Genomic DNA, 15,379 nt, shown 5'->3' with positions numbered 1-15,379 from the left:
CCATAACAAAACCAAACCTCCACAAGAAGGGGAAAAACACGAAATAAGGGAAATACATTTTTAAAAAAACAATTTGAAAAAAAAAATCAAAAGTCCCCAAACAAAACAAAACAATCCACAAGCCACACACACAACACAAAAAGCAAGCAAGCAAACAAACAAAAAAAAAAAAAACCCCCAAAAAACCCCAACAAATCAAAATACCAAAACAAAAACAAAGAATTCGTATTAAAAGTATGGAACCATTTGCAGAGCGTAAACAAACACAGCTGACTGCTAGTTGTACTCGATTTAGCATTACTTAATTTTTGTGTAGTCGGATACATGCTTACGTTATGACATTTCTCATGGGGGGAATTGGTCTGGCTTTAATGATTAGATCAAAAAACAAAAAAACTTATTCTTTTTGAAATATATACGACACATTTGAAACGATTTTTGTTTATCCCATGAAAAAAACAAGCTGTTCGCACACTAGCATTTCGATCTAAATCGATAAAGTCACAACAAATCGATACTTGATTAATTAGTGGAAGACTAAAAAGTTGATGGTTGACCAAGTACACCGACACTCCCAATCGTGATATCTTTCAAGGTTTCGTCATCACTTTATAGTTATTCCTGTGTTGAAAGACAACACTGATGAGTTAATGTTAAATTTATAAACAATGCAATGACTTCATTCCTTATTGATCGAAATTCTCCAATTAGGACGGCTGGTGAGTCATCTGGTACAGGTCTTCACCACAGGTCAAGGCACTCCACGGAATCTGAAAGTGGTTCACCTCATCACTCCACTAATAGTCAACAGAGACAGCCCCAGACTTTTTATGAAACTGTCAAAGACAAGCCATTCGCTAAACATGAAAATCCCAAAGATATCAAAGGTATTTTAAAGTTGGGTATGCACCCTTTGCTCTGGGGGGAGGGGTTCTTAAGAAAGTGGCCCTAGGTGTGTGACACTCACAATCATGCTCAGCAATTGTCTTGCCACAATGGATTTTTTTTTGTTTGGAGGGTTTTGGGGTTGCAAAACTTTTATTATGTCTACCAAAATAGGGGAGTTCAATTGGTTAAGAAATAGGAAATAAATGAATGAAAAGTAAATAGGGTGTTCGGAGCTGATTTTCTCTCTCTCTCTCTCTCTCTCTCTCTCTCTCTCTCTCTCTCTCTCTCTCTCTCTCTCTCTCTCTCTCTCTCTCCATCTCTCTCTCTCTCTCTCTCTATATATATATATATAAACACTCGAGCACGGACATCTCGAACAAGTCGGGACCAGGCCTATTTGTTCGATATTTCTGTGTTTTCGAGTTTTCCATGTTGAGTATTTTACATGGGATATGAGGAAGGTAATAGTGGGTGGTCTTACCTACCTATACCTGGATACCTCTGTATAGAGCTTTTAGACTTGGTGTAGTCTCCTTCGCTCCTCCTCATCTATTAATGATTGGACCAATTTTTATAATTGAACTTGTTTCCTAGGGTGTTGCTTATCTCCAACTCTGCTTTGAATTTATTCAAATTTTTTGCTGATACTGTGGTTTCTTGTAGTTTATTCCAGTTATTTACAATTCTAGATGAAAAAAAGTTCCTTCTTTCATTTGTTTTAAAACGTTCTTTTTTCAGTTTCTTGCTGTTTCCTCGTGTCTGAATGTTCTTGTTTGGTTTAAGGAATCCTGCCTCTACCCTGTCTATTCCTTTACTATTTTATATGTTTGGATCATATCTCCCCTTCTTCTCCTGTAATCTAAGGTCGGGAGATTTAATTCTTTCAATCTCTCACAGTATGTTTTGTCTTTCAGGTGTGTGATAAGTTTTGTTGCTCTCCTTTGCACTCTTTCCAAACTGTCTTTGTCTCCCTCAAACTTCGGATACCGTATGCAGTTAGCATATTCCAGCTTTGATCTAACCATAGTCTTGTAGATGGTAGTCATGTGTTTTGTTTTCAGATTCTTGAAATTTCTTTTCACTATTCCGAGTGTTTTACTAGCCTTAGATTGAACATCTTTAATTTGCTTCTTGAAGTTTAGCTTCCTATCAATAAATACTCCTAGGTCTTTTTCCCCATTGGATTTCTGCAGGGGTTTTTCTTTCATTATATAGTTTGCTTCTCTGTTGTTTTTTCCTAGGTGAAGAACTGCACATTTATCTACATTGAACTCCATCTGCCATATTTCGGACCATTCTTCAAGCTTTTTCAAATCTTGTTGTAAGGTGTTTCTTTCTTCTTCTGTATTAGCTACTCCATAGAGCTTAGTATCATCGGCAAAGATTTTACATTTAGATGATAGATTGTCTGGCAAGTCATTGATATAAATCAGGAAGAGAACTGGTCCCAGTACACTTCCTTGTGGAACTCCACTTGTTACCAGTCTCTCTGTTGATGCTGTTCCATTCACTATCACTTTTTGTCTTCTATCTTTGAGGAAATCTCGGACCCATTTGACTGTCTGATCATTAATTTGATACTGTTCCAATTTCCTGATTAGGCGCCAGTGTGGAACTTTGTCAAATGCCTTTCTGAAGTCGAGGTATATGACATCTAAATTGTTGCCTAATTCCAGGTCTCTCGTCCAGTCATCCATTGTTTCAAGTAGGTTTGTTACTGTAGACCTTCCCGCCATGAAACCATGTTGATCTTTGCTGAATAGTTTGTTCTTGGTCATATGATCAACCATTTCTTCTCTAATCAGCTGTTCCATGAGCTTGCAGACGACAGATGTCAGGCTCACTGGTCTGTAGTTTTCTGGATTTTTTCTGTCTCCCTTCTTGAATATGGCTGTGACGTTAGCTTCTTTCCATTCCCTTGGTAGTCTTCCTTCTTTCATCGACTGGTTAAATATCTTGGTTAGGGGTTCTACTAGCTGCTCTGCTAAGTTTTTTAGGATGTAAGGATGAAGTTTGTCAGGTCCAGGTGATTTACTCTCCTTTAGGTTTTGTAGTCTCTTCATTACTCTCTCTTCAGTAATCGGCCATTGTGTAGTATCTATATTACTTGTTTTAGCAATATCTGGCAAGTTTTTCTGGTTCTCCACTGTAAAGACACTTGCAAAGAAGAGATTTAGCACCTCTGCCTTGTCTTCATCTTCAGATGCCCAAGTGCCATCTTCTTTTTTTATGTCACAGGTTCCCTGTCTTGTCTTCATTTTACTGTTTACATAACTCCAGAATACTTTAGGATTTTCTTTCGTTTCCTCTGCTATCTTGTTCTCATACTTTTGATGCGCTTGTCGGACTATTTTAGTAGTTGCGTTTCTCACTCTTTTGTATTTGTCCCAATCCTCTTCCTTTTTGCTTCTAGAGTATCTTCTATTTACTGCCTTCTTCTTCCGTAATGCCTCTCTCACTTCCTGCGTCATCCAAGGTTGATTTCTTCTCCCAACCCGGTTCCCTCTGCTTTTCGGGATGTTTTTCTCGAAGCATTGGTTAAGTACTCTGGTAAATCTACTCCAGTTGTTTCCTACGGTGTCCTCGATTAGTATTTCCTCCCATTTGATATGCCCCAGTTCCTCTTTCATACTCTCTAGATCAGCCTTCCTATATCTGAGTGTCAGTTTTTCATCTACAGTCTCTGATGTCGCCCTCAGTTTTAGGAATATGGTCGCATGGTCGCTTTTTCCCAGTGGGTGGCTCAGTCTTAGGTCGATTATGTCATTTTCTTCCTCCATCAATATCAAGTCCAATACGTTGGGCTTTTGGTTTTTTCTCTGTCTCGTGGGTTCTTTTATTATCTGTTGTAGGTAGCAATCTTCAATGGTTTCTATGAAACTTTCCTCCAGGCTTCCCTCTTTTGGTTCGTCCATCCCTTTCCACTCCAGTTCCGGCATGTTGAAGTCTCCCATAATAATTATCTCTGAATGCTTTTTTTGTGATGCTCTCCTTATCATCTCCAACATTCTCTCATTATTTTCTCCTGTGCTATTTGGGCTCCGATAAATCACTCCTACTAGTATCTGACTTTGTCCAGTTACTCCAATCGAGCACCAAGCGCTCTCCCTAAAGTCGTGATCTGTGAGTTCCTCTATGGGGTTAACCTTGAGGTTCTCTCTCACCAATAAGTATACTCCTCTGCCGGAAGTTTCAAAATCTCTGCTAGCTATTATAGTGTATCCCTCAATACCTAACTCTGCTATGGTTGGGTGTGTTGTTGCATTCTTTGGCTTAGCTTCTTGATAAAAGTCATATTATAAAATGATAACTCTCCGTTATTGTGAACTCTGTTAAGAGTCGATAGTGAGACAATTCAAGTTCCTTTTCTCTGCCATCTTTTACAAAATTATGAAGAGAGTTTTCACTGGTGTTGTATTTAGTGCGTCTTGTCTTGTTCAAGTTCAATTACAGAAATGGAATGACAATTCCCACTGCGTGTGCTTGATAAAAAAGACAAAGCCAGCATATCGCATTGTGGATTACACACTCAGCACGCTACGTCATTACCTACGAATCCGGTACCTAAAATCAATACTATCACTATCACTCCTCACTTAACACCATCTTACCCATAGCAGGCTAAAGAGAGAGGGAGGGCATTTGTCTCGCCCCACCTTCCCCACCCCTAATTGTTTGTATCATTTTAATACGTACAGTTACTGCCTAAGGCAATCACTGCCGAGTCCCCCATCCCTGCGGTACTGTTCATTTATTTGCGATGGTATTGGCACCATAGATTAAGTACCATTAAGTGAAGAAATGATGGAGTCATGGGTGGTGTGCTGGTGCTGGTCAAACATGCTTCGCAATTCCCTCTCAGTTCAGCATGCTCACACACACAAACACATAATATATGCCACACACACACACACGTGTAACACGTTAACTGGCACTTAGTGCTACGGGAAGAGCGATGGTATCTTTCATTTCTGTTCAACACAAAAAATTCGCAAAAAATAAAAAAAAATTCAACGGACCGCAAGGGAAAGTCCAGTATGTTCAGGATTTCCATGTTGGCCCCGGAAAGTGTTTGAGATTTCCGTGTTGCCAATACTAGCAAAATAGAGGGATTAAAACGGGGAATTGTACAGAGTTTGAGATTTCCGTGATTTCGAGATTTGCGTGTTCGAGATTTCCGTGCTTGAGTGTATATATATATATATATATATATATATATATATATATATATATATATATATATATATATATGTATTAATACCGGATAGGGAGACTTTTGGTACCCCTATTAGTTCATTTTACAGTACTTTACCAATAGGGAGACCAAAATCCGGTCCCCCTATTGATTTGACCTCTAGCACATTCACTTTTCTATTTTTAGTTTAAAGTTGTCAACCCAACCGTCAAGGATATATAATTGTAAATCATAGTATTGAAGTTATTTGTTAAACACCACAGTAAGAAGAGTTATGCCTAAATTTTCACGTTGGTCAATAAGGTGACCGCCTGAAAAAAGTACAATAGGGGTACCAGTGTTTTCATCGATATATTTCAATAGTGAGGCAATATATCTTTCCGAAATTTTCTCTAAAATTCTAGAGCATTATATGGATTTTTATAGTAATGAAAACCTAATATAAAATTGTGTGAAAGTTGATGAACTGAGGAATGAACAAGATATACGAATTATAATCTATTTTTAGAAACAGATTTATCGAATCTTGGTCCGGATTCTTATCTTGGTGACAAGAGACAAGCAAACATAGTAACTCTTTTTTTCGTGAAACGTATGTTTAGTCAATTTCGCGCATAAAGAGGCACTCGGCACTCACTCACTCCGCAAGTCAGTAGTAGGTGGTTATCAGTTATCAGCTTTAATTCTTAGTCAAACGCTTCATCAAACCCATTATTGAGTAGCATGTTGATGCCTGATGCCAGTTGAAGCCATCTCGACGTCGTGAAATGGAGCATCTTCTGTCATAGCAGTAGAATCGTCAGATGCCGCATTTAAATCCTCCATTCCAGGCGTTGCTGTTGCCATATCGATCTTCGAAATGATTTGGTCTAGACGTCAAGTTGACCCGTTCTATGTCTGAAGAGATTTTAAAGTGCAATACCTAACATTATATCTTGATCTACAAAAGAGTCTTTTTAAATGAACCGCTGTGTTTCTATATTTTTCAAGAACCAATGATTATCTGATAACCACTGACAACTGACTTGCGGAGAGAGTGGCCGACGGACGTCCTCTCTATAGCCGCAAGTATTTTTTCGTCACTTGCTGAGTTCCAAACTAGACGTCTATGGCATCGTGGGGTAAATTGATGCTGGAGGCATCATTGAAGAGACACCGAGATAATTTAAATGGTAAGTTATTGGCCATTCTTATTACATCACTGTTGATTTAAGATTTTCAATAGGGTAGACATCACAATCACACACACACCGATTGATGATTGTCACTTGTCAGTCAGTCATTTGGAAGTGGAGTCAGATAATTCGGGAACTTCTGTAGACTGTAGATTCACACTAGTGAGTAAGATCTGTCGTTTACTACTACTACTACTACTACTACCACTACTACTTTTAGTTTTAGCTTTATCCAACTCAACACTTCTCGTGTTTATTTTATTTTGGCAAAACTAGAATGGATTTTTGAAAAGAATATAAAATAATTTAAACTTAAACCTGTCTTTGCATCTTGCTTTATGCATACAGTATGCCATATCACAGCCATCACAAATCATAGTTTAATGTTGAGAATATGCTATTTCTTTTGTAACTTCAGATCAGAGAGATTTGAGCTTTAAAAATCCTGAAAAATGTCTTGCTGTCAATCCAGACAACCCTTTTGATGTGATCTATGATGTTAATGGTAAGAATGTAATTTGATGAGGAAATGAATAACATTTAGGTACACATAGTTTGCTTTTTTTTTTTTTTTTTTTGAGTCATGATGTGTAATACTATTACAGTCCACTCCGGATAATTGCAACTCGTTTAATCGCAACTTTCGGTTAATCACAATATTTCCTAAGCAATGGAAATAATTCTATATAAAAGTCACTGGTTAATTGCAACAAACTTCGGTTTTTTAAAAAGTGGTAAATTCAAGAAATCAAACAGTATATCATGATTAAATTTCATCATGGATGAAATCGTGACAGGTTGAAGAATCGAGAGTGAGCAGGATTTAATGCTACAGTAGTGTGTCACCACTCTGTTAGAGTCGAAAGAGGGCGGGGCTCTGCAGTATGGGTTTGTGACGTCATCGGTGGCCATTAAATAGAAGAGGGGTGGGGTGGTCATAATCTTGACAACAGGTTATAAATGACAGTTATAAAGAGAGACTGAGCGATATCCTTTGTTTTAGGATTAACAACTGTGCATTGTGACCAACGAGTTTGGTGAGAGCTTATTGTCTCTCATTAAGGCTAATCTCTTTAACTCTGACAAATGTTGAATTGTTGAGAAAAAAGATTGAAACTTCTTCCAATCTGAATAAGATATCGGCTTGCTTCATAGCTGCTTTTGGTTGACAAATCTACACGGGGCTGCCATATGGTTTTTGTTTCAATCAAATTGCTCTGTATGTGGTGGACTAAGAATATTATTTACTGGTTTGAGTTGACAATAAATGTGTAAAATGTTGAAATAGTGGACAGGAAACTGAATTTCGGTTAATCCCAACATTTTCGATGATCCCAAGGTATTGCGATTATCCTAAGTGGACTGTACCTGAATCTTGAACGAAAAACTATCATATGGATATGATTATAGACAGATTGGTTTCTGGAATTATATTTCCGTCCTCCCTTGCCAACTCTGACGTTCTTGAAATTTAAAAGAAAATAGCCAGAAGGTTTCGGACTTAATTTTCTTTTTTTTTCCAAAGGACAATAGTCATAAGGTAAATAATTTTTAAAAAATCCTTTTACAGCACAAGATGGCATGATTTTTTGTTTAAGAGTTTAGAGAAAAACTTGCACATGATAGTCTTCAGCTTTTTTTTTGTTGTTTTTATTTTCTATATAGACTCCAACTCAGAGCCTGAAAGTGATGCAGAACAAAGTTCCATATCACATGATTCATTTGTGGTAAGTATGTACATTAAAATAAAATCATAACATTTGTATAGCGTTTATCCACAGTTGGCACCATGCTCAAAATGCTTCACATCAACATATTTTGTGGTGGACAAAACACATTTGCCACAAAAGATGAGACCTGCAGTCTGTTAGGCGCAATACAATATTTCAGGACAAGGACAACACTGTTTTACACCAGTGAGATCTCCTAGTTTTTTGTTGTTAAAAATTTTTCTTTGCAGTGGACTTCGCCAACAATAACACTATTTTAAACCTTCCTCGTTATATTTTGAAGTGATATTCATTGATGAGCCATTCACATTTGAAGTCGTTTGTTTTTTTATTTGACAAAATGTGAAAATGATGCGTTTCCAGGAAAAATTAAAATAGCTTCTGTTGGGATTATACTTTTGATCTCGCATTTTGTCCAAATTCTCTTGCATCGTAATGTTTATCAACTTTTTTTGTTAACTATATTGCAGTTGCAAGGTTAGGAAGTTCATATTGTTGCAATGACAACCGTTTATATGTCCAGAATCGTAGTGATATAAAAAATTGTTTTGTAGTTGTTGGTCCTGGTGTAGGATTTAAAGAGTTGGTTAAAAACGGTTTACTGAAACCCTGGTTGGTGTATCTATATTTATCCAAGCACAGTTGAACATATTAAATACTTAGACAATATGTCTGCCTTTCTCAACTCTTTTTTATTATACTTGCATTATTAACCAGCTAATTGTTTAGTTGGATTATTAAACAATGGCTCTTCATGTTTATTGTCAACATGAATAAATTGATTGATCTGTCATCTTTTCCACAAAATATACAGGGTCCCGATTTTGTTGCTGACTCCGAGTCTGATTCCTCTACGTACTCTGTGAGGTACCCAATGCTGAGTACATCATTGTCTTTGGAACCTAGTGCTCATTCCCCAACTCAGTCAGAGCCTCATCCACAACTATCACAGACTGAACCTCGTTGCCAGTCTGGGACCCAGGTTCAACCCGAATGCTATACACTTGCAAACCAACGTGTTACGTGCAATGGTGAGTCATTTTTTTGTCATTCTTCTCCTTTGATATTTGTGGGATCAATTTTAATTTACCCATTCCTTTTAAAAGAAAACTTCCACCCCCTCCATGGTGCTGCATTTGTGTTATTGCATTTTTTTTCTGTTTTGGCAGTGCTGCGTCGCAAAATACGCTACCATTTACATAACAAGCACAAATCCAAATTTGATAGGGTGGACATCTTAGAATCTGAAACCCCAATGTGTGAGTGATATCAGTGAAACCAGCCATAAAAATGTTCATGTTTATTTTATTGGGGTTTTTTTTTGTCTGTAATAGACTTAAATTGCTTGTATTGTAAGTGTTAAAATGGTTTTTTTGTTACAACCCATCTATATATTAAAACTGTTTCTTTGTATTTCTATGATGCTTAAGGCTTTTTTTCACAGACCAGCTGGAAACTTAACGAGAATCAGAGTAGATAACATTTTTATTAATCTTGCAACCTAAACAGTATATGATGATTGGGAGCATTTAAAGAAAAGCACATTTTTTTTTAATTTGTCGGTACTAAAATTATACTTTGATAATGCCTGCTGTGCTACAAACCCTTTTGACTTCCAGGTTCAATATTTTTCTTTATTCTAAAATTCTTGGGTTTCCTTTCAATGACAACTGAGATCATTAAAATTCAGCTCACAACATGATGTGTGTAGATTTGATGAAAACATATGTTCGAGTTGAGAAGCAGTGTTCACGAACTTGCTGATCGTTTTTACTAGCATTTATTTTCCTAACTTACCTGTATCAATTAACAAAGGCAAGACTCAAATATTTTCTATCTGAACAGTGTGTTTGTTATTGAAATATTTCCGGCATATACATGTCATATTTCATTCCCACAAAATATAAATCAGGATTAAGTTGTCTGGGCATCAGCATCGTTCAGGCAGTTGGGGGGAAGTCTTTAAGGAATTAATGAAGCCGATGCTCAACCGGTCTGGAGGACGTTTGATTGATGTCGGCTGTTTGTTCTGCCAGCCGGTGATGTTTTCTCACTCCCTCAATGACAAAGAAAGTCATTGTTATGACTATGAACTATAGTCTATTATTACTTTTGTTACTATATTAATTGTTACTTATAGCCGCTACTGTTATTATTATTATTATTATTATTATTATTATTATTATTATTATTATTATTATTATTATTATTATTATTATTATTATTATTATTATTATTATTATTATTATGATATTGCCTTCATTGCATTCTATTACTATTATTGATATAATTAATTTCTGATTGTTGTAAATAATTTATGTGAATTGAATTTTGTCGATTGGCCAAGGGCCTACAATAAACTTAAATGAAATGTTAGTCTTTGGATAGGACTTGGGTCTATTCTTGATTGCTTTTCCGCCTGGGTCGAGTGAAGCATTTGGAGTAAATTTTGTTGCTCAACGTAAAAAACATGACGCTTACCATTCCGCTGATACTGATACCTCCAAGGGGTGGTTGGGGAAAAACCTAAAATTCTTTTGACATTCTGTCTGATTTTTCGCTGAAACAACAAAGGACAATCTATGTATTCAGATGAGACTTCAATGTGTTACTATTCCGATTTATGTTCATATTTTGATTATAATGAAGAGGGAACCCTGAACCCAGTGAAGTGGGTGGATTGATCTATTTATTTCTATTTCAAAACAAAAATATGGCGTCTTTTCACTGGATTTGTTATGTGGCAGAGGTCTCCACAAATCTAACATACCTCTTCCAAAGGAATAGATGGTAGAAAAGTATATAACAAGAAGGAATTATGACAGTTACTTGTCCAGGCCTTAAATATTTGGAATGCTATTCCTCTCTATCGCTGTCATGTAGCTGATGTGCATATGATCTGTCTATTGATTTATTTTCATAGTTCATAGCATGATGTGCTTTATTTTCTTCTTTTTTTTCCAGAGAAATACAAAAAGCCAAGGAGACCCTGTCCATACTGTGGACAGTTGCAAACAAAACTCTCAAGGCATTTGATGAGGAAACACAAAGATGAGACAGAAGTTACAGAGGCCATGAAACAGCCTGTAAAGGAAAGGGATAGAACAATGGATTATCTCAAGAAAAAGGGCATTTTTTATTCAAACACTAGAAACAATTCAATAGTTATGCGTGAGAGAGCACAAGGGTCACATGAAGTTGTTATGTGTGCTGGCTGTAAGGGGTTTTACTCTGGACGAAGGGTTTATGAACACAAAAAGAAATGTAGTACTGAGCATGCTCTGTGTACTGGGGTTGTAAAATTTTATCCCGTGGCTCCCAATGCAAGTAAAGAAATAAAGGAGAATATTCTTGACAAATTTCGGAATGATGAAGTGGGAAATTTGTGTCGATCAGACAAAGCTATAGTATTGTTAGGAACAAAATTGTGGAGTAAAAGTTCAAAGAAGGAGAGAAAAGTTATAATGAGTGATTTACGCATCTTAGGAAATTTGATTTTAAAAACTAGGAAGAGAACGAATCAACCTTCTTTCTCTGGAAGGACGTGGTGAAGCGTTGTAACTTTAATGAAATATCGCAAACCATTTCTGAAATGACTTTGAAAGAGGATGGGACATTGAAAGCAGGCTTGAAGCTTTCAATTGGATTTATATTGAAAAAGTTAATTAATTTCTTAAAAGGGGAATATATAATGCAAAACAAAATGGAAGAATCCGCAGAGATAGATTTGTTCAAAGCTGTCCTGGATTATAATTGGGATAGTATTTTTTTTACAGCCAGAGTTCAATGTGAAGCAAAGAGAACAAATTTGAGAAAACCCAAAGAGATGCCATTAGAGAATGATATAAAGAAGCTACGGCAATTTATTACTGAAGAGATGGTCCGTATTTGTGAGGATGATTATCAATTATTTGATTCACATATGTTTGTTAGGCTTCGCAATGTCATCGTAGCTAGGCTTACAATGTTTAATGCGAGGAGAGGCGGAGAACCCGCAAGGATGTTGTTAAAAGACTGGAATGATGCAGATTCAGGTGTATGGGTTGATCCCCAGCTTGTACAACATGTCACTGATCCTCTGGAAAAAGCGTTACTTGAGAAGTATAAGCTGGCCTATCAGTCTGGAAAGGGAAGCAAGATGTTGGTCCCTGTGTTGATACCCAATGACACAATTCAGCCTTTAAGGAAACTTGCACAGGAGCGTAAAGCTGTTGATATTTCAGACAACCCATTTCTTTTTCCAAATACAGGAATATCCAAAGATCATGTAAGTGGTTACATTGCCATCAAATATGTCACTTCCTTAGTAAAGGATTTAGAGAAACCCCAGTTGTTAATAGCTGATAAATTCAGGCACCGAGCTTCGACATTATTTGCCTTACTTGATGTCCCACAACACGAGAGAGATGTCTTCTATCGACATATGGGACACAGTGAATCAATCAATCAAAACATTTATCAGTGTCCACTTGCAATACGAGAAATAACAGAAGTTGGTCATTTTTTGGGTCAAATTGATAACTCAGCATCGGTCACTGGGGAAGGAAATTGTAACATTGAAACAAATGACTCTGTAGTGAATAGAGACTCAAATGCAAATTTTGGAACATCCATAGTAACAGCTGCAAATCAAGAAGAAATATTTGATGGTGAAGCAGGAGTGCCAAATCAGCTTACGTGTTCTTCAAAACAAACTGAACCCAAGAGGAATTCAAGCAAAAATCGGAGATACATGTCATGGTCAGATGAGGATACAGATAGAGTCAAGTCATATTTTAAAAACTTTGTCGAAGATGTTTCAGCACATGGTTCAAGGGGATCATTACCTAGAAAGTCTGAAATTATTCTGTTCTTAAAACACCACAGGGTATTTTCACAAAAAGGAATCCCTGAAGGTACACTAATTAGTTTGGTGAAGACAAAGATTTTTAATGAAAGAAATAAATATAGAAGGGAAAGAGCGTTTCAATCGGTGTAATGACAATCATGAATTTGATTTGTATTACATTCATTGTATTGTATAGTGTTATTGACATATTTTGGGGGTTTACAAAAACGTTTTATCTTTATATAGTACAATCTGTTCATCATTGCAATATCCTTTTTTATATTATATGAACATTCATTTGCTCAGCTTGAGAGACAAATGCTTTGTAGAACCATAGCTGCCAACCGTTCTGTTAAAAACGGATTTGTTCCGTATTTGACTTCCTGAGTCCGTAAGTGCTTATTTTTAGTTCAAAATCCGTATTTTGTAATTTTTGACTAATTTGTGGTAAAAAAGCCATGTGAGCCTAATGAATTATTATTATTGATCCATTATTATTACTATTACTACTACTACTATTGTTGTTATTATTATTATCATTATTATTGGTGTCCAGTGAGAGCATAATCTCCATTTGTGTAGCTCTTTAATTTGAATTATGCCTCTAACATAAATGATTTTCAACAATTAAAAAAGTTCCATTCGTTTATATGACGCCTGTATTTTACTCAAACCTTTCATAATGTATTGGAGATTTGCATAGGATATGGATGTTAGCCTCGATATACTTTGAATATTCTAAGACAGTATTGATACTTTCACTATTTGTTACAAATATTATTTTAATTAAGAATAAAATTAAATCCACCTTTTTGATTGGAAGGTATTCAATAAGAAAATCAATTGCTTATATTGATTAAAGATGACAATGATTATTTCCCTTTATTAATTTATGAATATATAAATTTAATCCCTTTAAAAACATCTTCATCTGATTTTAATTTTTTTTTTTTCAAGCAAGCTTTTGTAACGGTTTAGGTTCAAGAAAAATAAGTATACTCCATTTTTAGGTGTGTTTATCTTGTCAAAGTAAAGAAGTAGGAATTCTCTAATATTTAGAGGTGCATTTTACTATAACTACTATTATAGTATACTACTTAAAGACCATTATGTTGCATGAAAGAAAACATATATGCAATCGTCTACTTTTTATCTGAACTCACCTAATTTTTACCCCAAAACGCCCTCTCAAGTGATGTACCAGGTTGGTAGTTATGCATTTCTAACCATCTTAAGTTATTTCATTTATTTTACAATCGTGCTTCTTGTGTATTGGTCCTTATCAAAGTTGAGGCAGTTGAATTCTTTCTTTATATTGTCCGTTCTGAATTTTGATCTCATTGTGGAAAGCTCCCATAGCGGGCAGGGAGGTACACACTGTGTCTTCTATCCCCTTATATCTGTTTTCCAACATGCTTTCAGTCTTTGTCTTGGAATGAGATTACTTGTTTTTTTCCTGGCCCTCGCCGGAGTCCTAGCTGGGAGGGAAGCAGTCAAATGCATATTTATTGTTTTGGGAGATGATATTTTTTTCCTTGTAAATCATCTCTCTGTTATGTATTATTACTATATTTGTTATTTTTTAATGTATAATGTAAGCATTTGAGTGTGTTCCTCTTTGTTGGATTTTGTTCTTGTGTCCGGATAAGACTTATAGGTGATCTCAAACTTAGTACATTGGTGATACGCTCTTGGAATCTACATCTGATCCCTATTTGTTCCCAGTTCCCCTATGTCTTACTTTCTCTTGGATGCTTCAACTGTAATTCTAGAACTTTTTACTATCCAATTTTCTTCCTTTTTACTGGCGCTGATATAACCTAAATGTGTTGCAAGCGCCGTAAAACCCTTAAAAACAAAACAACAATCATTGTGGAAAGTGTCATTTTAACGATTCAAATGTGCTGGTACTAAACCCGATAATTGAGCAACATTTGGACTAGCCTCTGTCATCTCAAACTTGTTAGTGTTAGTAATAGTAATTAAAAAGGCTGACTTTTATATGTTGCGATTCGATGAAGGGGGGGGGGGGGGGGGGGGGGGCTTCGGCACACATCGCCCCTCATCCCGGGCAAAATGAGCGTTCCTTATTTTATTTTTGAAAAGTTGGCAGCTATGTAGAACTATCTGAAGAATCAGATATGGCAGAATAAAAAGTCTTTCTACTAACCCTAACTTAATTGGCCAATGTAGCTTTATGTTCAGCATTTTCTAGATACCTAATGTAAAATTTCACTATTCTTTTTATGATAGTTTTAAGAGTTGCAATCTTTAGAGGTGACTGTCAAGAAATGACACCTCTGTGCATTTAATTTCATTCTTTCTTTATCCCCTCATCCTTAATCAGAATAATAATAATTAATAATGAAAAAAAATGCAGCAACGACAGCTTAGAACGGCATAAAGTGCTTAAGAATTATTTTTTTTGCATTAAACTTTATTCAAACGATTTTCAACACTTTTGCTTCACAGTTTATGCTTTTTAACAAATGCAATTAAGCAACTTACCAGCAACAACATATTGGTTTGTTATCATTTGAGGGTTTTATCAGTAAAACTGTTT

The 15,379-nt window shown here is 36.0% G+C and overlaps 1 protein-coding gene across 1 annotated transcript in view; it reads left to right on the top strand.

Moving 5' to 3' along the window:
* Nucleotides 1-5,684: 5,684 nt before the first annotated feature.
* The window catches only part of LOC144963919 (uncharacterized), a 12,721-nt gene continuing 3,026 nt past the window's right edge, over nt 5,685-15,379 (top strand). The window contains exons 1-4 of the mRNA XM_078897864.1: nt 5,685-6,255; nt 6,677-6,763; nt 7,924-7,985; nt 8,803-9,019. Of these exons, the coding sequence (XP_078753990.1) occupies nt 6,192-6,255; nt 6,677-6,763; nt 7,924-7,985; nt 8,803-9,019 (430 nt within the window). The 5' untranslated portion in view covers nt 5,685-6,191. The remainder of the gene's footprint in view (nt 6,256-6,676; nt 6,764-7,923; nt 7,986-8,802; nt 9,020-15,379) is intronic.

The sequence above is a fragment of the Berghia stephanieae genome, chromosome 2 (assembly GCF_034508935.2).
Source record: "Berghia stephanieae isolate SIO BIC M18660-M18661 chromosome 2, UCSD_Bste_1.3, whole genome shotgun sequence".
NCBI classification, from domain to species: Eukaryota; Metazoa; Mollusca; class Gastropoda; order Nudibranchia; family Aeolidiidae; genus Berghia; species Berghia stephanieae.
This window is presented reverse-complemented; position numbering and strand designations above follow the sequence as displayed.